The 25,967-nt window shown below is 52.8% G+C and overlaps 1 protein-coding gene across 2 annotated transcripts in view; it reads right to left on the bottom strand.

Moving 5' to 3' along the window:
- Window positions 1-509: 509 nt before the first annotated feature.
- The window catches only part of GNB1 (G protein subunit beta 1), an 87,265-nt gene continuing 61,807 nt past the window's right edge, over window positions 510-25,967 (bottom strand). For both annotated transcript variants that reach the window (XM_059376720.1, XM_059376721.1), the window contains exons 3-11: window positions 23,170-23,208; window positions 21,374-21,480; window positions 16,463-16,526; window positions 15,375-15,537; window positions 5,936-6,002; window positions 4,384-4,585; window positions 3,328-3,544; window positions 1,031-1,143; window positions 510-806 (exon numbers count right to left, since the gene is read on the bottom strand). In XM_059376720.1, coding sequence (XP_059232703.1) covers window positions 1,037-1,143; window positions 3,328-3,544; window positions 4,384-4,585; window positions 5,936-6,002; window positions 15,375-15,537; window positions 16,463-16,526; window positions 21,374-21,480; window positions 23,170-23,208 — 966 coding nt within the window. In that variant the 3' untranslated portion in view covers window positions 510-806; window positions 1,031-1,036. The remainder of the gene's footprint in view (window positions 807-1,030; window positions 1,144-3,327; window positions 3,545-4,383; window positions 4,586-5,935; window positions 6,003-15,374; window positions 15,538-16,462; window positions 16,527-21,373; window positions 21,481-23,169; window positions 23,209-25,967) is intronic.

The following is a 25,967-nucleotide window of genomic DNA, read 5'->3' on the forward strand; positions in this document are numbered from 1 at the left end:
GGGGCGCGGGGTAGTGTCGGGCTCTCGCTACCCACTTCCCTCGGGCTTCACGAGGAAACCCAAGGTTTGATTAAGAACTGAACGGAGAAGGCAGGAGGGCAGGTGGAGGGCGGGGGCAGAAGGTGCCTGACCGCGCGCTCAGAGCCGCCCGCACCACGCTCGGGGCCTTCCCTTATTGGCGCCTTCCTTTCCGAGCCGCGTTTGTGCGCCGGGTCGTGTGACACGAGACAAAAACGAAAAAGTGAGGGACGCAATTTACATCATTAACAACTTCGAAGAGGCCGCGGCACACCCTCTCCCTCTGTGTAACTACTGGACAGAAAGGAATCGATTTTAAAAAGGAAACATGAATGTTTGCAAAATCCTGTTACCACACGACCTGAAATTCAGAACCAATTACGAGATAAAATCCTCAACTTGTTTTGCATGAACAGCACAAAACGGGGTCACTGACCTAAAATTCAAATGAACTAGTGAAAAGGTGTGTCTGCCTCGCAATCACACTCAGGTTTACCTTCTGGTTAGCACGTTTATTAGAGTATTTCCTTTTAAATTCATCTGAGACAAAAAAGAAAACAAAGACCATGGTCCCGGGAGGAATGCACGACTTGTTGAGTTGACAGCACAGAGATTCTTCTCTTCGTGGGAATTGTGCTCTTGGTTTCAGCAATAAGTGAAGGAAAAGGTCTTGCCCTTTTGAAGTTCTGAGGGGGAAGGGCGTCCGCGTTAGTAGGGTGGATTGGAAATGCTATCACTGTCACGCTTCAAGGTTGGAATGATCTTCCAGTCGCCACGACGTCCGCCTGCTATTTTGAAACAGTTTAAAGAAACGTATAAAGACAACACCTGGAGCCCCAGCCACTGCTCTTCCTCCCGACCCTGCCCCCAGGGCTCCCGGCTCAGGGGCCAGCGGCCTCACCTCCCCACGCTCCCCTGTCAGCTCCCAGCGGGAGCCCCGGCAGCCGTGACCGCCCCGTGCTGAGGGGCACGCAGGGGGCGCGCAGGGAGGGCGCCTAGGCCGTCCTGTTACCTGTCGTTAGTTCCAGATCTTGAGGAAGCTATCCCAGGACCCCGTCGCCACGGCCATCCCGTCGTCAGTCACCCCCAGGCAGCTAACGCGGTTGTCGTGCCCGGCCAAGACACCTGAGGGCAGAGGACAGCCAGTCACCCGGGGACCCGGGACGCCCCAGCGGGCAGCGACGTGGTGATGTGACACAGTTGCTGGGTGGCGGGACCTCGCGGGACCCCTGGGCCCTGAGGCCCAGCCCCTGCAACGCCCCCACGGCAGGAAAGGACAGGCCAGGAGGAGAAGCCGCGCTCCCCCGGAGCGAGTACAGCTCAGCGCCGTCGCGCAGGCGTCTCCGGCCGGGGAAGCAGCCCCCGCAGAGCGCCAAGGAAGCGAAGTCTGCTGCGGGTGCTACGGGCCGGGAGGGCCAAGTCTGCTACGGAGAGAAGAGTGGGACAAGGAGCAGACCCGGTAACAAGGCACAAAGCAGCGGAGAGCTCAGGGCCTCTTGCGCCAGCTCCTGAATGGACGCGTGATGGCGAGAACCTTAAATAAGGGGCGCCCGGGGGGCTCCTGACTCTTGATTTCCGCTCCGCTCACGAGCGCGGGGTCAGGAGGCTGGAGCCGACGCCGGGATCCCCGCTCAGGGTGCAGTCCGCCTGCTTCTCCCCCTCTGCCCCTCCCACTAGTGCACTCTCTCTCTCTCTCTCTAAAGTAAGTCAATCTTTCAGCAAAAGCAAATCCAACCATCTCAACCTGAGGGCAACTGCGACCTAAGAGTGTGGCTGTGGGCTGTTCCTCATTGTAACCCCTGAATAAGCCCTGAAGTCTAGTTCAGGGCACACGGCTCAGAGGGCTGGTGACAGACACAGGAAGGGGAAAGCCGACGGAACGTCACAGGGCGACCCCATGCTGAACCCACAGTGAGACAGGCCTCCTGTCGGCTGATTTCAGAGAACCCCTGTCCGGTTCCTACAGTCCCTAGTGTCCCAACTGCGTAAACAGCCTCGCCGGACGGAGCAGTGTTCTCTGCCACGGCACCGTGACCAGGGAACGGCTGGGGCAGAGGCACCGGGAGCAAGGGGTCTGCGAGGGGCAGCAGGCCGGGCGGGAGGGGAGCTCAGCCTGGGGCGGGACAAGATCCATCGGAAACTGGGAGGTCCCATAAGAACCCCAGGAGACCCCGAGTCATGCGCCCCTCCTCCCCCGCCAAGATACAGAGTTGAAATAGTCTGAATGTATTGATTCAACGGCCTTGCCTGATGTTTAATATAGAAAGTTTCTCATCTTTTGTGCAACTTGTATCTTATTATTACTTTTTTTTTTTTAAAGATTTTATTTATTTATTTGACAGAGAGAGAGATCACAGTAGGCAGAGAGGCAGGCAGAGAGAGAGAGGAAGGGAAGCAGGCTCCCCGCCGAGCAGAGAGCCTGAAGCGGGACTCGATCCCAGGACCCTGAGATCACGACCTGAGCCGAAGGCAGCGGCTTAACCCACTGAGCCACCCAGGCGCCCCTTATTATTACTTTTTAAGATTTTATTCTTGGGGCCCCTGGGTGGCTCAGTCAGTTAAGTGTCTGACTGTTGGTTTCGGCTCAGGTCGTGCTCTCAGGGTGGGGAGACTGAGCTCTGTGTCTACCTCCACACTCAGCGCTAAGTCCGCTTCTCCTCTGTCCCCTCCCCCTGCTCGTGCTCTCTCTAAAATAAAAACATAAATCTTAAAAGGAAATAATTCATACGTACATACACACACATCCATATTTCATTTTCAGGCAATCTCTACACCCTGTGTGGGGCTTGAACTAACAACCCTGAGATCAAGAGTCGCACGCATCACCGAGCGAGCCAGCCAGACACCCCCGTACAAGCTGAATTTTCACGCACTTGACAACCACACAGTCGCCTTTGATGTGTGAACTTCAGACTTCATACCTCACTGGGCACACCGGGCCAAGCCTGTGCTCCACACTTAGCGGACACAGTTCCACCACGTACAGCCAGAGGGGACAGAAAGCAAGGCGAGGGCCCTGGAGCGCCGGCGCCTCACGCGGCGGTCTACGTGCGCCGCACACAGTAAGCGCGGGGGGAGGTGCCGGCGCTTCAGAAACCCGTGCGCCCCAACAGTCCGAGCACGGACGCCCTGGCCTGTCCCCCGGCCCTCCACCGGGCCACACCGGGAGGCGGGCAGGTGTACCCAGGTGTGCGTCTCTTAGCAGCGCGGCCGGCACAGAGCCACACATTCCAGCCTCCGTGCGTCACGTCCATCCTTGCAGGTGCCACCCGAGCCCCAGGAGGCCCAGGAGGCCCAGCGAGCACCCACCTGCCCTGTCGGCCTTGAGAGCATCCCACACGTTGCAGTTGAAGTCATCGTAGCCCGCGAGGAGGAGGCGGCCGCTCTTGGAGAAAGACACGGAGGTGATCCCGCAGATGATGTTGTCGTGGGAGTAGGTCATGAGCTCCTGGTCCGCGCGGAGGTCGAACAGCCTACAGGTGGCGTCATCCGAGCCGGTGGCAAAGGCGTTGCCGTTTGGAAAGAACTAGAAAGCAAGGGCAGAGCGTGCAAACACACAACGAGAAGTCCGGGAAACGGGACTGCCCGACAGCAGGCCTCCTGCTGGCACGGGACGGCACGGTCGGCAGGGCTGGGCTCCGGCCCGCGCGGTGGGTCGGGTCGGAGCGGCAGCCGCCTGGGCACCTGGATGTGAGGTCGTCGGTACTGGGGCAGCGCAGCCACTGTCTTCCCCAGACTGGACTGCACTTCACAAGAAACTATTTCCCAGGGGATCAGGAAGAGCATGGTCACCCCCGAGGGCCACCAGCGCCAGACTAGCCTTATGGAGAAGGGAGCCCAAGCCTCCAGCAACCAGACCGCACCCATCACGTCTTCCCCCAAGAGCCCTTCACATCAGGGTGAGGTGGTGAAGGGAAGGCTCCTTCCGCGGGCTGTGCCCAGCCTCAGGGAGGGACCGAGGGTGTAAGGTTCCTACTCAAAGCTCAGCTTCTGCCGCCCGCTCCTCAGAGGCTGTGCTGACTGGGCTGACTACTGCCTCGTTTGCCCCAACTAGAGGGAAGCCAGGGTACGGATCGCTGGCTTGCCCCAGGGCTGGGAGCAGGTCCCTGCACACAACAGGCCCAACCCCAGTGACTGTGGGGTGAACAGTGGCACAGAATTCGCTGGTGTCACGGGATAGAATGCATCCCACCTCAGTTTTCTATAGGGAACTTTCCGTAAAATAGGTTAGAGGAGCATGCAAAACACAGACCCGCTAACCCTGAACACATTTAAGAACCTGATGTGTTCTGCAGCATACAAGAAGTCATCTAACTTGCTAACGGCGTGCAAAGGCCCTGACCCACAGCTTCACCCCCTACTCACACAGATGGCATTGATGTCGGACTCGTGGCCGGTGAAAGTTTGCCGGCACATCCCTTCTCGCACATCCCAGAGTTTGGCTGAAGCGTCACAAGCACCAGAGACAAACAGTCTGGTGTCAGGAGCGAGGGAAAGGCTCATAACATCTCCAGTGTGTCCAGTGAACGTGGTCGTCTGCTGGCCGGTCTCGATGTCCCACAGAGCGCTGTAGCACGGACACAGGACAAGCAGTCACCTCACTCTGTCAGATAACCAGTCATGTGACAAACTGTCCCTCAGACCACCTGGGACCACAGCAGACCTCTGCGCGTTTTCTCGCGACAAAAATCTAAATTCTGTCACGTGACTGTGTGGAAGGGAAACAAAGCCACAAGCGGGACAGGGCTCTCGAGCAGCCCTGCGTCTGGTGCCCAGGGGCATCCGCCGAGCAGCTCCAGATGGGGGCATAGTGACACGCAGACAGAGCCACGAGGGTGGCACATGCCATGTTCTGTGCCCCAGACTCCAGGGTCCCCACTGAAAACCGCTCCGTCCGCGCCAGCCTGCCGGGACATCCGGCTCAGACGCACACCCACTCGCACGGTTCACACCTACACTGCGTGGACTTCCCTGCCCGGGGCCGGAGGGACTACAGGGAGGAAACAAAACGTGCCCAGGACTCTGAAAAACACTTAGTCGTAACTGATAAAGCTTTAAAAATCATCTTCTAATCAAGAAATTCTTCCCCACATGACAATCTAGATTACACCTCTTTTGTGAACTTTCAAAGTTTATACAAAAAGGACACCTTGAGGACGAGGACAAGCGGGGTCTGGGAGTCAGGCCCCAGCCCAGGGCACGCGACGACATCATGTCTCAAAGACCAGAAAAGCCCCCAGGAGAGTTTCCGTCTAAAACGACTCCTAAAATCCCTGTCTGAACCAAACCAAATGATGTTAACAATCCTTAAGGCGAACCTCCAGGCTCCGAAGACGGCTTACTCTTTTCAACAGGAAACAATTAAATTTGTGATCTGCACCCAAAACAAACCAACAAGCAAACCAACCAACCTAGATGATCACGTACACATGCATCCTGGTGCCACAAATGGAGACGTTCTGGAGATTCTCTAACTGGGCTTCTAACTCTAGGCAAGGGAACAGCTCAAACTCGGGGAAGTCCGCACAGTTCACCTGCCATCACCCCGGCGCACCCTGAGCTCCGCCGGGTCCACGCGGCACCGCGTCCCACCGAGAGCGCAGGCGAGCACACCCGCTCCCCCAGAGCGCTGCCGAGTGTCGGCCGGCCAGGGAGCATGTGCGGGGGAGAGAAAAACGGGCATTTCTCATACAGCTGCAGCCTCAACGTCATGAGTCAGTCCTTCCTTGTTCAAAATTAAACTCGGAGCTTTAACATCTGCAGAGTACAATGAACTCACTCATCACTCACGCACTTGTGTTTGATGCCTCACGGCCGCTTCGGACTAATAAAAGATGGCCTAATTAACGCCAAGAATCTTATTTCCTACACATCTACGGCAAGCAGTGGGAGAAAGGTGTGGCGCTCAGATGCTTACCAGGTGGTGTCCCCAGAGCTGGTGACGATCTGATTGTCATCCAGGAAGCGGCAGCAGGACAGGTAACCTGGAAAACAGACACGGATGAGACCCCGACCTGCAGCCGCACCCCGTCCTAACTCTAAGGTCCTGCAAATAGAGAAACACACTGGCAGAACGACTACGCCTGGGAGTCCCACGTGGAGGTGAAGACCGCGGCCTTGTCAGCGACACGGGGCCTCGGCGCACAGCACTGCTGGCTCACAGCCCGCAGGCCAGCAGGCGTGGGCCCCAGCACAAAGGGGAGGCAGGAAGCCGCCCGCCCCGCACCCTGCTGAACACAGGGCAGATGCAGGGAACACACGCCGTCTCCGCTCCTCTGACCCACACGCGGGGACAGAGGTTCCCTTCCCACTCACACCCACTCATCCCACAACAATGCACCACGGCGCCTGGAACACATCCGTGAGCAAAGGAGCGCTCCTTTCCCTCCCGGAGCTCACGCTCCAGGGGCAGAGACAGCACGCACATGTTAGCGGAAGGGGAGACGGTGGTCTGCAGAGGCCTCCCGACCCCTCCGGGAGGGCACAGAGCTGGGGTTGGGGTGCCGGGCGTAGCAGATTAGTTTTCTCCAGGACGCCATGGTACGGAGGGTGGCATGGGAGCTGTTGTGCGCTGCCTGAGCCCCAGCCGTGCCGCGCGAGCCGGAGCCAGGGCTGTGGAGCTGGGACTGGGAGGCTGAGGCTGGGGCGCAGGAGATCCCCAGCCTGCACCGGCGTGCGCTAGAGAAAAGCTAACCAGAAAACCGATTCTGCAGTACCTCCACATTAGGATTTCTACTTAATTAGCTCTGTTTACCGCAGTTCACAATTTTGTTCTATTGTAAGGGACCCCGAGAACTAGAAGTGCAGGGTCAACAAATCTGACCCCAGAAGGAGTGTGCCCAGTGGGCTGGCCAGCACAGTGCCAGTGCCGCCCACACCCCAGCTGGCCAGGGGTCAGACGGAAGGGGCAGCAACACTGCCTCTCTTGCAAGGACAGGACGCCCTGCCTCGTTTGCCCAGAAATCCTTATTCCCAGTCCACAGCAGAGCCACATACGACGCTGTGCAAATCAGTGAAATAAAAAACAAAATACACACAAAGAAGGAACCACAGAAGGGTTTTGGTATGCAAAGTATAAGAATACAGGGAAAACAAAGCATTTATCTAAGAAATATTGCCAAAATACTTAGCAATGACAACTTCTAAACATGATCTATGTGCCTAGAAAAGGATGGATGGTCAAGCACTTCGCAGAGCCCAGGTCACAGCACCCATAGGGACAGTAGGTAGCTCCAGGGTGCATCAGTGCCCAGCTAGGTGAGCAGTGGCCTGTGCCGAGAGATCACCCAATACCACATCCACACTGTGCACCTGACCCGTGGCCCCACCGTGAGACCAGGACAGCCTCAGAGTTGCCACCGGGCTGGACAGCGGCTTCAAAACGTGGACCCAGGGGCACCTGGGTGGCTCAAGAGGTTAAAGCAGCCGACTCTTAATTTTGGCTCAGGTCCCGATTTCCAGGGGGAGGGCTCTGTGCCAGGTGGGAGTCAGCTTGAGAGTCACCCGCTGCCCGCAGCCCCGCCACGCTCTAGCTTTCCTGCACTCTCTCAAAACAAGGAAAAGGAAAAAGAAAGAAAACAGACCGTGGGCTCCGAAATCAGAAATGGCTCAGTCCTCTGGCAGTGGCTGAACCAGCACTGCGTTCTGTGATGAGCCCCGGTCTCCCCAGTAACTGGGGGTGGTCCCAGAGAACGAGGAACGGAGCTGTGTGTGCACTCCGTGGGTTCTGGAAAGTCCGCGGCAGTTACTACCTCTGTTACCGAAGAATGAAACCATGACCTGGAGGACTGTGCAGACACGCGTCTGTACGTGGACGGGGGTTACCTCAGGGGCAGACAGCTCCCAGCAGGTGTGTGTGTTTGTGGATATGGGGTCTGCACGAAGTTCGGGGTGTGCTACCCAGTGACCCGCCAACAGCGCTGCTGTCTTTTGGGAGCCCATGGGGGGCTGGGAAAGTACAGCCGTCAAGCAAAGGAGCCAAGTCTGGAGGTGCATGGGCACGAGGGTGTCCCTGTGCCCCTCACAGAAACCATGGAGGACAGGGTCAGGACATGCTGGGGACAGCCTGGGGCAGGGACCAGGCAGCCACAGTCCAGAGACAGGAGGCTTAAAACAGGCAGTGCAGAGAGCAGGCGCCTGGGTCAGGGACCGGGGTGAGATCAGGGAGTGCTGTCAGCCGAGGCCCAGAGGACAGAGGCAGGACGTGCTGAAAGAGCATGTTGTCTGGCTGGAAATCGGTTGCTCGAGAAGCAAATATACTTACTTCTGCATTGGAAAAGCTACTGACCCAGAGAGAGCAAAACCGAGTACTAATGTGGGTAGAAGAGTGGCTTGTGTGGCTTCCCCAAGACCAAGGGCCCAATGAAGGTAACTTATCCCAAGAAAATGGTTATGAGCTCGAGGGGTCATTCACCTACGAGAACGTTCACACTACCGACAAATGGAAAACCGGCCAGATATCCAGCAACAGGAACACATCAGCAGGCAACGGAGCTCTCGCAACTCTTTTTTTATTTGACAGAGATAAAGATCCAAGTAGGCAGAGAGAGAGGCGGAAGCAGGCTCCCCGCTGAGCAGAGAGCCCGATGCGGGACTCGATCCCAGGACCCTGAGACCATGACCTGAGCTGAAGGCAGAGGTTTTAACCCACTGAGCCTCACAGGTGCCCCTGGGACTCTCTCGACTCTTTTAAAACATCACAGTTCTGGGTGAGATTATAGGTTAAAAACACAAAGGAAGAGCATTTAAAGTTATCTCCCCGAATTTCTCCAGTGAGCATGTGGTGCTGGTTGAGGCCAGCCCACCCCTGGAGAGCACCAGGGCACCAGGGTGGGTACCATGGCTGAGTCGAAGCTGGAGGCGGAGATACAGGCCCCACCACGGGCGCCCACCAGGCACAGGCTTGTGCAGCACCTGCAGCAGCTTCTGCTCTGGGAGGGGCGCCTTCCAGCTCCGAGCTAGAGGGAAAACCACCTCCCTCTGCGGTGTGCGCAGCGGCCGAGAGCAGAGACCAAGCACACTGCTTGAGGAGTATGGTAAAAAGGGAAAAAAGACACGACAAAGTAACTCAAAGATGTGAGAGTGAGGAAATGCCAAAGAAGGGTTTTATTAAGAGTCAGAAGAGCTTGGGGGTGCCTGGGTTGTTCAGTCATTAAGGGTTTGACAGATGTTGGCTCACGTCGAGACCTCTGGGTCGTGGGATCGAGCCCCGCATTGGGCTCTGCGCTGGGCATGGAGCTTGCCTCTCTCCCTCCCTCTCTTAAATAAGTATGTAAGTCAGTCAGAGTTGAGAGACAAATTTATAAAGTGTTTATGGCAGAAGACGCAATCAGATGAAAACCTAAACAGACTAGAAACAGCCTCAGATGCATTCACAAGGCTGTGTGGCCTCATCCTCTCAGAGCTTGGGGTTTGGGGCAGTTTGCCATCATCCTTCCAGGACGGTGTGAGGTCTGGTCTAGGCAGTCCGTCCAGGAGGCTGGCTGGGTGGGTGTGGAACCTAGTGTGGCCAATGGCAAGCACAGACAGGACCTGCGGCCACCCTAGAAAAAGAGGCTCTTTCCCTGCTGGGGCTGCTAAGCGGACCAGATGGAAAGGAGGCCGAGGGAGCCATCCAGAGGGAAGCCAGAGGGCAAGCGCTGAGCAGACAGCACCATGAGCCCTGCACCCCGCCAGGCGTCAGGCAGCCCGACCCCCCAGAACGGTCCATGAGATTACTTAGTGGGCAGCGGGACCAGACTGTGGCACACACACATCCAAAGCCTAAAGCCCAAAGCATGTCACATTTAACTAACTGCCAACGACGACGGTGCCAACAAGCAGCCCAGGGGTAACCCTGGAGCAGAGTGACGATCTCGCCCACATCCGAGTTTGCTGGCGCGCGCCAGAGAAACGAGTCATTAGTACAGAGCGGGTCTGGTCACTGCGCTCTCACGTGGATGTAAAATATTCAGCCTCAGATTATATGAACAAACCATCCCTACAAAACAAAGTCTGAGCCATCAGAGCCGGGTTGGCAGGAACGCTAGGCAGTCGCAGACAACATACCATGTTGTACCCAGAAAATTTCTGGCTAAACTACTGATCAAAATGTTTATGCCTTGATGTCAGGAAGAGCACTGTGTCCACACTGCAATGACATGTTTGGGAAGGAAGGGACCTCTGAAAGCAGGTGTCCATTCTCTGCTCATTAGCACGCAGGGACCAGCTCTGAGAACAGTCTGTGACACAAGGCCTGACACTTTGGTCTGATGGGCGTCTTCAGGGAGCTCCTCACTCTCAAACATGAGGATTTCCACCAAACAGCACTTGGCAAGTGGTATTCTGTATGTAATACATTTATACTAACGATAATAAATGTCTCCTCTCCATCACCGAGACCTCAGTCCACCAGCCACTCCCAGAGGCATCCTTTGCTCTGTAAGACAGAGCACCGTCAAGTGCTCCTCTCTAAAGTGCGGGCAGAGAGGATCCAAACCCTGGGTAGCTGACTCTACAGAAAGAAGCTTCTGTTGGTTCCATGTGGACCCTCACATTGCATGGAAACAAGAGCAGGCCACAAATGATTACCAAGAGCCTTAATTCCCGAGGCTGAGGGCGCGATTCCCATCCTGGGCCTCAGACACGACTAGGAAGGATTCAGTACACCTGCTGGTAACAGCACTCACAGGAGTACTTTCTAAGATTCTACAAGAAAATGTCCCCACCATGGCATAACAAAGAGTTCTCAACCTGATGCTCAGGCCAGAGAGAAGCATCGTAAGTGACGGACGGATGCCCAGGTCTGAGACAAGACAAAGACCATAAACCCTCCGATGTGCTGAACCCCTAACAGTTCACACCTGTACCCTATGACTAAAATAAGATTATTTTAAGCTTATCAGATTTCAACCTTTATTGACTTGAAGATGAAAATTATGTAGCATGTCTGAAGAAGATAATACATAAACTTTTTAAAAATAAAGATTTTATTTATTTATTTGACAGACAGAGATCACAAGCAGGCAGAGAGGCAGGCAGAGACAGAGGGGGAAGCAGGCTCCCCGCTGAGCAGAGAGCCCGATGCGGGGCTCGATCCCAGGACCCTGAGATCACAACCTGAGCCGAAGGCAGAGGCTTAACCCACTGAGCCACCCACCCAGGCTCCCCAGTAATACATATTCATAAGAGGCCAAATGTTTTTAAGGAACCACTCAACTCCCAGGAAGTCAAATTTCGTGCTGTAGGAAGAAAACAAAAATTGCAAAATATTTCCTCTAAGCCTCATATATTTCTTTTTTTTGACAAGTGCAGTGTTAAAAACTTTAAAGCCTTAATTAAAAATGGAAGTCAATATACTGAATCTGAGGATAAATCAGGGACTGATAAACATTAAGAATGTCTGTTTTTTCTGCGTTGGAAGCTCATCAGTGCGAGAAACAAGGCAGTTTACGAGGTGTGCTCCCTGGACAGAGGCACGCGGCTCATGAGGACCCTGCGGAGAGCCCACCCCGGCCTCCGGCTGTGGGGCAGCAGTTCCCACCCAGAGAAGCAACTTTCCCGCAGAAAACAACCAGGAGCTCTGGACAAATATAAAACAAACAGGGGTGCCTGGCTGGCTCTTAATCTCAGGGTCATGAGTTTAAGCCCCACAGTGGGTGTGGAGACTGCTTAAAAATAAAATCTTTGAAACAAATAAAGAAGCGTATCAAAGGTGCAAGAAGCAAGGGCAGACCGCAAGGAGGCGAGCCGACACTTGGGAAAGAAGAAAGGCACGGAGTGTGTTTTGGTGGCAGGTCCCCATCTCACGCCACACGGGTAAGATCCCTGTCCGACCTTCTCAATTAGGCAGCAGGCAGATCTGCAGACAACCACAGTCGGAAAGGGAAAGAAGAAAGCCTAGAAGGGGAAAGCCACAGAGCGGGAGCCCTCAACCTCGCACCTAAGGCCCAGAGCTCACACGGGAACCCCACGGGCGAAGAGCGGGCTCCGCGAGGCCCAGCTAACGGGGAAAGGACAGCCAAGGTTTCTGGCTGATGGCGCGCAGCATGGGTCGGGGGAACACAAGAGTACAGTCTCCACAGCGCGACACCTCCGCAACACGTCCCCGGGGCCAGGGAGGTGTTCAAAATTACTGATCGTACTATAATAGGAAGTGTCACCCGTACGGAAGAGGAAAGAGCCACCAAGATCAACCCCAAGAGGATTCGTTGTTCAAACAGCAGACGACGGTTCTGAGGACGGCTCTCGGAACCATGAAGGAAACCAAATATACACGAAATAAATAAAAAGACAGGAAATCTCAGCAGAAGAATAGTAACAGATATTTTTTAAAAAGCAAACAAAAATTCTGCAATCTGAAAACAGAACATCTGACGTGTCAGGCTGCTGTGTGGTCAGAACACTGAAGGTGACAAAAGTCCCGTGAACCCGGGGACGGAATGCAGAGGGGGAGACTGCCAACAACAGAAGAGTCCCAGGGCCCCACCGGACCATACCAGAACCCACACACTGACGTGCAACAGAAGAGAGGACTACAGAACAGAAAATATTTTTGAGGACTGGCCTAAAATGTCCCTAATTTAGTAAAAAACAAAGCTTTACAAATTCAAGATACTGGGGCGCCTGGGTGGCTCCGTTGTTAAGCATCTGCCTTGGGCTCAGGTCATGGTCTCAGGGTCCTGGGACTGAGCCCCGCGTCAGGCTCCCGGCGTAGTGGGGAGCCTGCTTCCCCTTTCCCATTCCCCTGCCTGTATTTCCTTCTCGCTAGGTCTCTCTCTGTCAAATAAACAAATAAAATCTTAAAAAACAACAACAAAACTAAAGCGAACCCATTAAGCTCAAGAGAATGCAGAAGAAAGCTCACGCCCTGGGGCAGGAGGAGCACTAGAGCTAGTCAACACTGGGGTCAAAGTCAAGGGCAACTCAAGCTTCCTCAAACGGCCAAGAATGTTTGTAGGGAAAGGCAGAACCGTGGATGATGGCGGCACATAGAGCAACAGCTCGGTGAACGTGACAAAGGCAGACGAAAGGCAGACGAAAGGCAGACGAAAGGCAGAGAGGGCCTGGGCAGCTCGGTCGTTGAGCGTCTGACTCCTGATCAGCTCAGGTCAGGTCAGGACCTCAGAGTCCTGAGCCTGGGTCCCTGCCCTGGCCAGGCTCCCAGCTGGGTGTGGAGTCTGCTTGAGCTTCTCACTCTTCCTCTGCCCTCCCCCAGTTTGTGCGTTCTCTCTCTTTAAAAAAAAAAAAAAAAAAAAAAAAAGATGAAGGGGATTAAATGGGCCTTTGTGGCTGGCAAGGCTCTTATATTTTATATGAACTGATGCAGTATGAACTCTGAGTGGACCGTGAAACATTATGAATGTACGTCGTAATCCCTACATAAACCACTAAAAATTAATGCAAAGAGGAAACCAAACAGCCATCAGATAAACTCCGCAAACTCAGCTTAGTGCACTAACCCCAAAGGCACGAAAACAAAGCAAGCGGCGTGGCCGAGCCGAGGACCACTGTATGTGTGCGGCGTGACCCCTGCTCCAGGAACAGGAGTGAACCAGGACCACTGGAAAGGCAGAGGCCTTTAGAACGGGTAAGAGACGTGACCCCACTTAGAGGCTGTCTATAATGGACCCTTATAAAGATACAGCCAAGTTGAAAGAAAATAGACGGAAAAAAACATGTGGAAACAAAAGAAATTGGGAGCCACTCTGCGGGTATCAGCTAAGTAGACTTACTGAGAGAAAAGGGGACATTACATCATGACAAGAGGATCGATTCGTCAGGAAGACACAACACCCATAAATGTATGTGCTTCGACTAAGAGCTCAGAACACACAAAGCAAAAACTGCCAGATTAAAGAGAGAAAGCCCATAGTCAGGGCCCTTAACATCCGCTCCCAGCAGCTCACAGAGAGAAAGACACGAGAGACTTGAAAAGGATCAAAAGTCTGGCTCGAATAAGCACACGGAGAACAGGGCCCGGCACCTGCAAAACAGACCAGTTTTCGAGTGTCTGTGGCCTGCTCACCCTGACCGTCTCTGCTCCACTAAAAACAAGTCCCAACAAACAGAAAAAAACTGAAATGACACAGGGTTTGTTTTCTGAAAATAACGGAATTTAATTATAAATCCATAATAAGCTGTGCAAGGAAACCTCAGGTACTTGAAAATTAAACACCATACTTGTAAGGAACATACGAACCAAAGAAGTAACCAAAAGGACAGTAAAAATACTTCAAGCTGAGCGATAACAGAGTTAAAGCCCTGTTTAGAGGGAAATTTATAGCTTTAAGTGGTTCTCTCTGAAAAAGAAAGGTCTAAGGTTCCACCTTAAGAAGCCAGAAAATGAAGGGAGCAATCCCAGCGAAGCAGAGAGCAGAAGATAACGTAGGCCGGTGCTGAGCGAAAGACAGGACCCCCACGCCGTCTAACCCTGCTGCTGGCCAGAGGGGAGGCCGCACGGGGACGCAGGAAACAGAGGGGACTGACGCGCGCTTCCAGCGACGAGCGCCGGTGTGCGGTAAGTGTACTGCAGCCCCGAGGCGGACACAGCGCTCTTGCCAGATATACATTAATACAGACAAACAAAAAGTCACAAAAATTTAAAAAAAAAAAAAAAAAAAAAAAGGACCACAGACATACTCTTGTTTGGCTGAAGTTAATTTAACAGAAGCCTTCACTGGAGTCAGAGGAGCGTCACATGCGCTGCGCTGACGACCACCTCGCTGGCTGCGTGCGCTGTGGTGGGCCTAGCGGGGAGTGACTGTGAGAACTGAGCAGTCACACAAGTAAGATATGAGGACGAGGCTTCCTTCTTCGGAAACGCTACGCTGTCTGTTCTGAAGACAAGCGTCACAGGTCAACTAAGCAAGGACCAGTAATAGGCCACCCAACCCTTAAATCCAGCTGCGTTAGCAAGAACAGCCCAGAGGACTCGATTCTGTGTCCCTTCAGCAGGAGTGCTAGTGGCTGTGAAGTGGCTAAAGGGGACCGCGCTGATCTGTCCGTGCGCGTGTGCGTATGCGCGCGTCTCCGTGCGTCACACATGTATGGGCAGATTAGGAAACCCTCGTGGAAAGGCACTCGAGATTCAAGATGGCTTCCAGGAAACCAACAGACCGAACTACGTTACCACGAAACGATAAAGGGCGGCTGCGAGGTGTGAAGGTGGTGGCCTAAGTCCCCGAGATCCTTGCAAACAGGACGCTACGAAGACCTCAACCCCAAGGTTTCTTACCAGTGAGCATCATCAGAATGTCTCTGGCCATTATTACAATCAGTCCCATTCGATAATCACTGAGAAGAAGCCTTCGTCCAAAGCCTGGAGCGCACGGCAGGCAAACATCTCCAGCCCCGAAGTCACCAGTGCGAACACGTACCTGTATGTCCGGCCAGTTCACGGCTCACACGTACATTCCCTTCGCGAGTTTTCAGATTGTAAATGGAGCAAATGTTGTCCAGGCCGCCGCAGGCCACATAGTTCCCGGAAGGGGCATATGCACAGGTCATGACCCATGAGGAGCGCAGAGGGATGGCATGGACCTGACAGAACACAGATGAGGCAGACACTCAAGTTCAAAAACATGAACCACAGACACTAGGGTTATTTCCAGTCTTCAACTTTCATTGCAGAGAAGGTGATGCAGCAAAACAACAGCCAGGATTACTTTGAAAATAATTTATACACGTGGCCAGTCAGATGAAGAACTAACTAAAGTCCAGGGGGCCTGGGTGGCTCGTTTGGTTAAGCGTCTGCCTTTGGCTCAGGTCATGATCCTGGCATCCGAGGACTGAGTCCCACATCAGGCTCCCTGCTTGGCGGGGAGTCGGCTTCTCCCTCGGACCCTCCCCCTGTCTGTGCTTTCTCTCTCTTTCTAAGAGAGAGCAGGGAGCCCAATACGGGGCTTGATCCCAGGACCTTGGGATCATGACCTGACGCAAAGGCAGACACTAATGACTGAACCACCCAAGTGCCCCAAATAAGATCTTTTTTTTAAAAAAAGGATTTTATTTATTTATTTGACAGACAGAGATCACAAGGAGGCAGGAGAGACAGGGTAGGCAGGCTCCCCACTGAGCAGAGAGCCTGTTGCATGGCTCCATTCCAGGACCCTGAGATCATGACCTGAGCCGAAGGCAGAGGCTTTAACCCACTGAGCCACCCAGGCACCCCTACATTTTTTTAGATGAAACATAAAGTTTCTCGGACTGAGCGAACTCCGGAATGCAGGTCTTTCAGAACCATTAAGGAGGGACATAGCTCCCGGCTGCCCTGCAGTGAGACCACGGGCCACGGCTAAAGACACCAGCAGCATGGGCTTGCCACGAGATTTGGCATCACACTGAGAACAGAACTTGCCGCGACTCCCTCCCTGTCCTGTGGGACGTGTTTTCACACAAGTGGGCCAGAGGCTGGACACACGTCCTCTGGGGCCAGTTGCTCAGGGAGGGGCTCTGCAGTCCTTACCTTGTTCGTGGTGTAGCTATCCCAGATGATCAGTTTGCCGTCCTGTGAGGCACTGACTAGAAGCCTACAGGGAGAGGGCGGAAGAAGACCAGTCAGTGCCACGGCAGCGCCACAGCAACCGCGAATCACAGAAGGGCAAGAGGACAGACCAGTGACTACGAACCCATGCTCCAGCGTCACATTTGTTTGAGGCAAAGCACACAGATTTATAAAGAAACTAAAATGGTCTAATTGTTAGTTCAACTTTGAAAGCATGAAAGAAAATGCTCCCCTAACTAACAGTTCAGGGTCCAGACTGCCTGCCTTCAAGTGCAGGCGGGATCACCAAAGTGACTCTCTGGTGAGCTAAGACAGGTGGACTTCCATTTTTTCTCTTTTTTACATTTTTAAAGATTTTTATTTATTTGACACAGAGAGAGAAAGTGCGCAAGTGCGAGCGCACAAGCAGGGGGAGTGCCAGGCAGAGGGAGAGGGAGAGGCAGGCCCACCGCCGAGAGAAGAGCCCAATGTGGGACTCGATCCCTGGACCCATGATCATGACCTGAGCCAAAGGCAGTTACTTAACTGACTGAGCCACCCAGGAGCACCAACAGGTTGATTTCTTGTAACTGCTTATGTTTCGTTTTTACTCATTATAAATCCAATTTCAGACACATAGACCTTTTAGAACCAAAGGTGACAGAAAATATTTAGTCTACAACTTGTGTCCCATTTGACGTGCAGAAAGCTGAGATAGTAAAGAATAACCAGCTTTTAAATAGTCCGAATTTATGAGACATTTCTCACCAAAAACAAATTAAAACAAAAATCATGAAAATTTCCCAGACTGAGCTAAATCTAGAATTCAGGTCTCCGAGAAACATCAAGCAGGCACTTAACCTCCCACCTGCTTTGCAAAGAGATGACGAACTACAGGAGAATCGTGTCTTGTCTTGCAGAAGAGACTAGTTAACTGTCATAAATTTGCTTCACGATTATTTCCTTGCTTTGGTTAACTGCTACATTTGGAAAAGGTACTCTGTCTTTACTTGCAGAATTAAGGCAGGGCACTGCAGAAGGAAAGCATGACTAAGGGGCAAAGGCACCGAGCAATTCCAGGAATCACAGCTACTCATAAGATACCCTAAGAACTCTGTCCTCAGAAGGTGGTATTTTCAAGAAATGCCAAGAAGGCTCTATTCATAATGCTGGGCAGACATATGCCACAGGATGGTAAATAATGAGATTAAATTTTTTTTTCTTTCTTTTTTTAAGCAGAGCATTCCAGCAATGCCCCCAAGGGGGAGTTCAGATGCTATACAGGTGCCCAGGACACGTGTGCAGGGCTCTGCTTCCAATGGCCCCTCCTACCACAGGAGAGGACAGTGGTGGGGTCAGACCTAGGGGAGAAAAGGACCAGGTCTCCAGACTCCCCATGGGCCCAACTGCCCCAATGAAGGGGGACAGGTAACCCCCAAGGGTCTTTAAACCTCTGCACTAGGACACTCTAGGTACCTGGAAACAGGGTGATGTGGGAACAGGGCTGCATGGCCACTGCCCCAACAGACGTTTTATTTATTTTTACTTCTTATTAAAGAAAAAAAAAGATTTTATTTATTTATTAGACAGAGTGAGACACAGTAAGAGAGGGAACACAAGCAGGGGGAGTGGGAGAGGAGAAGCAGGCTTCCCGCTGAGCAGTCCAATGCAGGGCTCCATCCCAGGACTCTGGAATCCTGACCTGAGCCGAAAGCAGATGCTTAACGACTGAGGCACCCAGGCAGCCCCCAGATTTTTAATATAATTTATTTATTTTTAAGATATTTATTTGACAGACAGAGATCACAAGTAGGTAGAAAGGCAGACTGAGACAGAGAGGGGAGAAGCAGGCTCCCTGCCGAGCAGACAGCCCGATGCAGGGCTCGATCCCAAGACCCCGAGATCATGACCCGAGTTGAAGGCAGAGGCTTCAACCCACTGAGCCACCCAGGCGCCCCATAATTTTAAAGATTTCAAAAACCGAGGTTTTGACCATTTCAGCCAAGAGCATATTTGACTTAACAAACTGATTGAAACCTGGAGGTAATACTTATTCAAGACATTCTGTCAACTGTGATATTTTCCACCAAATTCTACGTTCTGATGCATGAACTTCCTTTACACGGAGTCGACAAGTCCGGCACGAATCACAGCTGTTTCCGCACTACAAGCTCAGAGCAGGTCTAACCAGATCGCTCTTCCAATGCAGTTTTTTAAAGCAAAGCCCTGCACCCAGGTTCAGGAACAGACCTATTAGGCTCGTAAAGCTATTTCCTTCCATGTAACAGAGTAAGGTTCAGTCTGCTGGGCAAGCTCTGGTTGGCCCTTTACATGGGCTTTGATGGAAAATCCAAGCCAAGGTAAAGAAGCTCATCCTCCAGGAGGGTCACCCTTAGAAAAGTCTCCTGGTCAGAGAGCTTAGTATTTGCTGACTCGCTCAGGGCTAGAGAAACGTTAAGCTGTCCGATGATCCCCCAGAAGGTGAGAGAGGACACTTCCTGATCCGAGACAGGACAACTGCTGGAGAACTGCATTCACTCTGGCCCTAGAGCTTCCAGCTATTCCCGGGTCTGTTACTGTGAGGCACTGCCCACCCAGAACAGAGGCCAGAGCCAGCACGGAAGCGAGGCTCCAGGGAGCGGAGGACAGAGGTTGAAGAGAGGCCCGCATCCAAATGCCTCCAGCCCCTCATCTGCTTGGAGGAGGGAGGGCTCTCAGGCCGAGCCGGGCCAACTGTGTTTGACTCTCAATTATAACAAGAGTTCAGAAGAACAGAAAGGAGAGAAAAAGTGTCACTTTAACTCATGTAACTGGAAGAGACCCGCAAATGTTGTAAAGTATGAATGAACATATTCTGTTGATAAACATGAATGTATACATTCTACACACTGATACGCACACACGCACAGACCTCTCACTGGGGGCTCTCCTACAGTTCTGAAAACTAAACGGCTAATCGGCACAGCAGTTTGAGAACATCTATAAGCTACACAAACACGGTAAGATAACTGGAAATCATGAATTAGCCTTGAATCATGAAAAACAAATATTCTGGACTTCAAAAAGACAAAAAATTTACCTACTCAGAAAATATGGCTAACTAGAAAAAGAGAGTATCTCAAAGGCTCGGAATAGCAGAGATCCTCCTGAATATGATTTTTTGTTTTCTTTTGTCCGAGACCACAAAACCGGGCCCCCACAGAAGGACACTGTGCAACCTAACGGTGCAGTTTCAAAGGCAGTTATAAAACACATCCCCACCGCCCCACCCGGTGCCCACACCAGCCTCCCACACGGTCTTTCATGTCACTGCTTCTTCGAGGGGTGACCGGGAACCTGAATTTGGTGCTACTCACTCAGGCCTTGCTTCTCCTCCTTCTAACTCTGAGGCTCTCAAAGCACAGTGTGTCTGAACCAGGCAGAGCACAAAGCTTGCACACAGCGGCTGCGGGAAGCTGGTCTGGTGTCCAGCTTGAGCCCTCCTGCCTCACCTTGGGCTCCGGTCCTCATTCCATAGCTGCCTGCAGGTGATCTGGTGCTCCCAGGGACCCTTCGGAAAAGGGACGTGTCACCTCTGCAACTCCCCTAACTACAGCCTGGCTGTTGCAGGAGAGTGAATGGCTTACGGGGAGCCTCGACCACGAATGGCTCCAAGGACCAGGCTCCAAGTGCTGGACTCGTGAGTGCCAGGTTCTGAGTACAGCCTGGCTGCAGCGTCTATCAAGTGTCCTATCCCAGAAGGACACTACTGTTCCTACAGATGGAGGAAAAGCCCTGGAGGCAACGTACCATTTGGTCACTGTCTACTTTTGATAACAAATTCCAAGGTGGACTGAGGAGCGAGGGCATTTTTCTTGCCTTCCCCTTTCTTAGCCTTTCTGATTATTGCTGTCATTAAAATGATTGAAGTTAGCGCTCATTTGCATTTGAAATTGTACGGAACAGCGTGCAGAACAAACTAAAGATAGATTCTTTTGTTCTGTAGCTGTTTACACTCTGAAGCAGACAATTTCATGAACAAAGAGAAAACCAAGCAATTCGTCTCTGACACACAAAATAATGCTCCTCGAAGAAAGGCTCTTTGAGAATCACGCATCAGGTGTCTGGGAGAGCGTGCTGTAGCCTCCAAGCCGCAAGCATGCGGCTCAGTGATTCAGGTGGCAAAGAAAGAAGAAACAAACTCTCCAGCAGCCTCTAACAGACACAGTCCAACAGACTTCACTCTAGTGACGCTGCAGGAGAGCGGAGGGGAAGGACGGACCCAGGACGCGACGGAGATGAGCCACCCAGAGTGGAAAAGTCCAAACAAGGGGAAGAAGTTAAAGTAAAATAAATGAGTGCCCGAGGGGCACTTTCTGGTTGGGATGATAGATGAACGGGAGGCAGGGCAGCAGCGAAGACACGCACTTCCCCACGTCTCCTGTGGGCTCCAAGAAAATCAGCAGCAAATCTGTGCACAGCACTCAGGATGTTTTAGTCGCTGCTGTAAGGCTGAACACACTTAATCTTCCCCACATGGCAGGTTTACAGGTGTATGATCCCTGAGTCAGGACGCTGAAACCACAAGAAGGTAGGGGCCAAGGAGTCATGCGGAACAGGCCGCAAAGGCAAGGAGCCCTGGCACCTCCCCCAGGTCACACAGGCACAGAACAGTGGAGCTGGGAGAGCCAAGGTCAGGGGCAGGGGTCACAGCTCACACAAACGTGAGGAGGGCACTGCAGCAGCGACAGTGTACCACTAGCCCAGCTGAGGGCAAATGTGCACAGGCAACAAGCACTTGTCTCACTCTGTCTTTACAAGTAACAGCGGATGAGTTCAGGGTATTTTTCCTCAGAAAAACAGAACAACCCTTGAGCGTCTCAAACACTGTGTTCTGCTCCCGCTCCCACATACCTGGAATCCGTGCCCCAATGCATGGCATAAATTTTGGCCAAGTGCCCCCTCAGCGTTCTCCTGGTGCGCATCTGGATTCTTCCCACTGGGTCGATGTTGTTTGTGATCTTAAAAAATAAAAGTTACATAAAATTAACAGTCTGTCGTGGAATGACCTCCCCGGAGACCTCCTCCCTCCCCCTCCCCGGCAGCCCCACCACCCTTGTTCTGGCTGTGCTGCTCACCCATGGTGCTATGCCCACCCGGCTTCTGCCAGTCACTCGGCAGCTCTCCACTGCGGCTGCAGCTCCTACCTCTCTTTCACTGTCTGTATGAGTCTGTCACTACCTGCATTTCAACACCTGCTCCCCCAACCCCTCTCCCCAGAACGTGCACACACGGTGCTGGGCCACAGGTGCGCTGACCTCCCCGGGGGTCCCTCCCGCTCCCCCCCCCAGCTGCTCATCCAGGCCCAGCTCCTCCTGTCCCTCAGTCCTCATAGGCTTGCTCTCCTTCCGGATTACAGTCCCGTCAGGCCCCGTCACACTGAACACAGGCCGGTGGCTCACACACTGTCCACTGTGACCAGGCTGGGCAATGATCTGGACAACGGTCAGCAGCGACAAGAAATGTTGTTGCTTATGGCACAGAACTGGATGTGCAGACCTGCAGATTCACTCCAACATGTGAAAAATGGACGTTAACAATTCCGTGTTGACAGCTGAACTAAGTGCATCACAATAAGGTTTTATGGGTTTTTTGTTTTAAAGATTTTATTTTTAAGTAATCTCTACTAAAATCTCCAACATGGGGCTCGAACTTCCAACCCTGAGATCAGGAACTGCATGTTCTGTCGACTGAGCCAGCCAGGAGCCTCAATGATGGGTTTAAAAAACGTACAGTCCCAAAGTATTTGAAATATATCTGAGAATTCAAATTTAGGAATTCTATGCAGTAGAAGTTTCTCTTTAACTTACTGTTTAACCCCAACGGAAGCGCATCCCCTAAAGCAGGGGGACAAGGTAAAACCTTGAATCATCCTCAGGAGAAGTATGAATATAATTTTTCTTTCATATTTCTATTTAATTCTTCGGAAAAAACGTTTTTCTTATTGAGGTGAAACTCAGCATTTTAAGGTGAACAGTCCCGTGGCGTTGGGCACATTCCTACCTCCGTGCAACCACCACACGCCCTCCTCGGCCCCCAGCACCGCACCGGTGGCCCTGGACACAAACCCCCTGCCCCCCCGCCATTCCTCACCCTCCTTCCTAACTCCTGGAAAGGCTCACAAACTTCGTGCCCCGCGGATCTGCCCGGCCCGGACATCTCCTGTCAGCGGGATCCACACCCCATGGCCCTGCACGTCTGAGGCCGGGCCACGCCACGAACACACCGTGAAGGTGTCTGGGTGACGGCCATGGGGCCCTGCGCCGTGGGAGCCCGCACCGGGTCACGCCCTCGTCTGTCCGCTCGGGACCGTCTGGAAGCAGCGGACGGGGCTGCCCGGAGAGCGCGCGTGTGCGTGTCCTCGTCCGAGCAGCAGTTCTGGGGGGCAGCTAGGGGCAGCGCCACCGGCTCGTCATTTATGGGCCCCGCCGGAGGGTCTGCCCACCCGGACTTTCGAAAGGCTCGTGAGACGCTTATTCATCCCGCCCAGAGGAACCACGACCACCCGCGCCTTCGAAGGAAAACGCTTCCAGCAGCGGGTCCGCCCTGGCCAGGGGGAGTCGCAGCCGGAGCACCGCTCACTCTCAGGCGCCAGGCGCCCCCGAGCAGGGCCCGGGCCAGGCGAGCGGCTCCAGGCCCAGGGCTCTTACCTGAGACAGAGTCGCATCCGCACATGCTTTTCTAGCATCCTAGGAGAGAAGAGCGACAAAGAGCAAGTCAGCAGCGTCTCGCACGCCCTCAACCCCAGGTCCTCAGCCAGGGCTGCTGAGCGCTTGGACAGGAGGACAGACGCAAAGGCAGCAGGAGGAGCACGGCTTCGGCTCCCCGCCCGCTCCTCGGCCGCAGCGTAGGCCCTGCCTTGGTGCTCCGGGTTCTACTGAACCGAGCCCTGGCGGCCCCGTGCACGTGACAACCAGCACCGCGCCCCGGGCCCCCAGAAACGGAGGCTGCGCTGGGAAGGCCACCCCGGAAGCCGGGTGGCACCGCAGAAACCCAGAGGCGGGCGCTGCCTCCTCTCCTGCCCACCCAGGCTCCTGTACTTTCCCACAGGCCTGCACGCGTGCCTCACGGTCTTTCCACCAGCCCAGGAGCCCTGGGGCCCAGAGAAAGACACCCAAAAAGCACTGGGTGTCTAGCCTGAAGAACCTTCCCTCCAGATCATGTTAGCGAAGGACTGTGCTTTGAAGCCAAACGATATCGGACGCTGAGCTCTATGAGGAAAGGGTCTGGAGTCAAGACGATCCAATTCAGTAAGACTGTCTGGCTGCTGTATGTGCTCCCTGTTCTCTTACCTATAAAATGACCTTGTGAAGCAGCAGGTAAGAACTATGAAGGGAAATTCTAAGGCTACCTAAGATGGTTTTTTAAAATTTATTTTTATTTTTTTTATTTTACTTATTTGACAGACAGAGTAGGCAGAAAGGCAGGCAGAGAGAGAGGAGGAAGCAGGCTCCCAGCTGAGCAGAGAGCCCCATGTGGGGCTCGATCCCAGGATCCCGGGATCATGACCCAAGCTGAAGGCAGAGGCTTTAACCCACTGAGCCCCCCAGGCGCCCCCCAGGACCAGGACACCATTCTTTAAGGGCACACTGCCTCACTGTGAGTTACTTCATGGAGCTGGAGGGAATATTTATCAACTGAGAACATGGAAACATACTCGAAGACATTATTGTTATAAAGGTGCCAAAGATCTAGATTTCAGATTCAGCTTTATCCTATGAGAAGTCATTCTACTTAATGGATTAAATAATTAAAACACCAAAAATCATGTCATCAAGCATTTCTATGCCAGCACCTAAATTTGGGGTAAGGAGCCAGCCGAGGGAAGGTCCAGAGTACACGTCTTTAAACAGGGGCTTCTACTTGTCCACTACAGAGTTCAACGTTTAGTTCTGAGTATCACTCTTACTGATGTTATACATGGCCTTTAGTTATAAAAAAGAATAATGATGGGGCGCCTGGGTAGCTAAGTTGGTTAAATGTCTGCCTTTGGCTCAGGTCCTGCGGGACGGAGACCCGCATCAGGCTCCTTGCTCGGCCGGAGCCTGCTTCTCCCTCTACCCGCCACTCCCCCTGCTTGTGCTCTCGCTCTTTCTCTGACAAATAAATAAATAAATAAATAAATATCTTCATTTGGGGGAAAAATAAAAGAGTAATGAGAATTTTGTAACTGGAAAAAATAAGCCATGGGACTTAAGCGACTTCACCCTGTTTAGTGTACGAAGATCATCCTGGACTTTCACACTGTATCGTACAATAGACCCTGGTGATACTACTGGTAAACAGAGGGAAATGCCATTTTATTTTATTTTATTTTATTTTATTTTATTTTTAAAGATTTTATTTATTTATTTGACAGAGAGAAATCACAAGTAGATGGAGAGGCAGGCAGAGAGAGAGAGAGATCACAAGTAGGCAGAGAGGCAGGCAGAGAGAGAGAGAGGGGGAAGCAGGCTCCCTGCCGAGCAGAGAGCCTGATGCGGGGCTCGATCCCAGGACCCTGAGATCATGACCCGAGCCGAAGGCAGAGGCTTACCCACTGAGCCACCCAGGTGCCCCTAAATTTTTATTTTTAAAAGATTTTATTTTTGGTGTGTCTTGGGTGACTCAGTTGGTTAAGGGTCTGCCTTCAGCTCAGGTCATGAACTCAGGGTCCTGGGATCCAGGATCCAGTCCTGCATCGGGCTCCCTGCTCAGGGGGAAGCCTGCTTCTCCCTCTGCCCCTCCCCTCAACTTGTGCGTGCACATGCCTCTCAAATAAATAAAATCTTTAAAAAAATATTAAAAATAAGAAAAAATAAAAGATTTTATTTTTCATTTTAGAGAGAGAGAGCATGAGAGAGCATAAGCAGGGCAGGCAGAGAGGGAGGAACAGACTTCCTGCTGAGCACGGAGCTCAATGCAGGGCTCGATCCCAGGACCACGACCTGAGCTGAAAGGAGTTAACCAACGGAGCCATCTAGGCGCCCCAAAAGATTTCATTTTTTAAGTCATCTCTACACCCAACATGGGCCTCGAACCTGCAATTTCAAGGCCAAGAGTCACACACTCCCCTGACTGTGCCAGCCAGGCACCCTCTATTCACACTTTCAAATCCCACAGGTGGTCACACGACAGCGCCGGCCCCTGGGAAGAGGCACGCTATTCACAACGAAGGGGCAAGAGATGCAACGTGAACACTCGGGCTTTGTTTTTGTCCCCCCAAATTTCCATGTCTTTCCCCTATGCCATACGAAATTTCTTTCTTTCTTTTTTTAAAAGATTTTTTTATCTGTTTGTCAGAGAGTGAGAGAGAGCAAAAGCAGGGGGAGCAGCAGGCAGAGGGAGAAGCAGGTTCCTCGCTGAGCAGGGAGAGTGACGCGGGACTCAGTCCCAGAACCTGAGACCACGACCTGGTCCAAAGGCAGTTGTCCAACCGACTGAGGCACCCAGGCGTCCCCACACAAAC

This window comes from Mustela nigripes, chromosome 14, assembly GCF_022355385.1.
Source record: "Mustela nigripes isolate SB6536 chromosome 14, MUSNIG.SB6536, whole genome shotgun sequence".
Taxonomy (NCBI): domain Eukaryota; kingdom Metazoa; phylum Chordata; class Mammalia; order Carnivora; family Mustelidae; genus Mustela; species Mustela nigripes.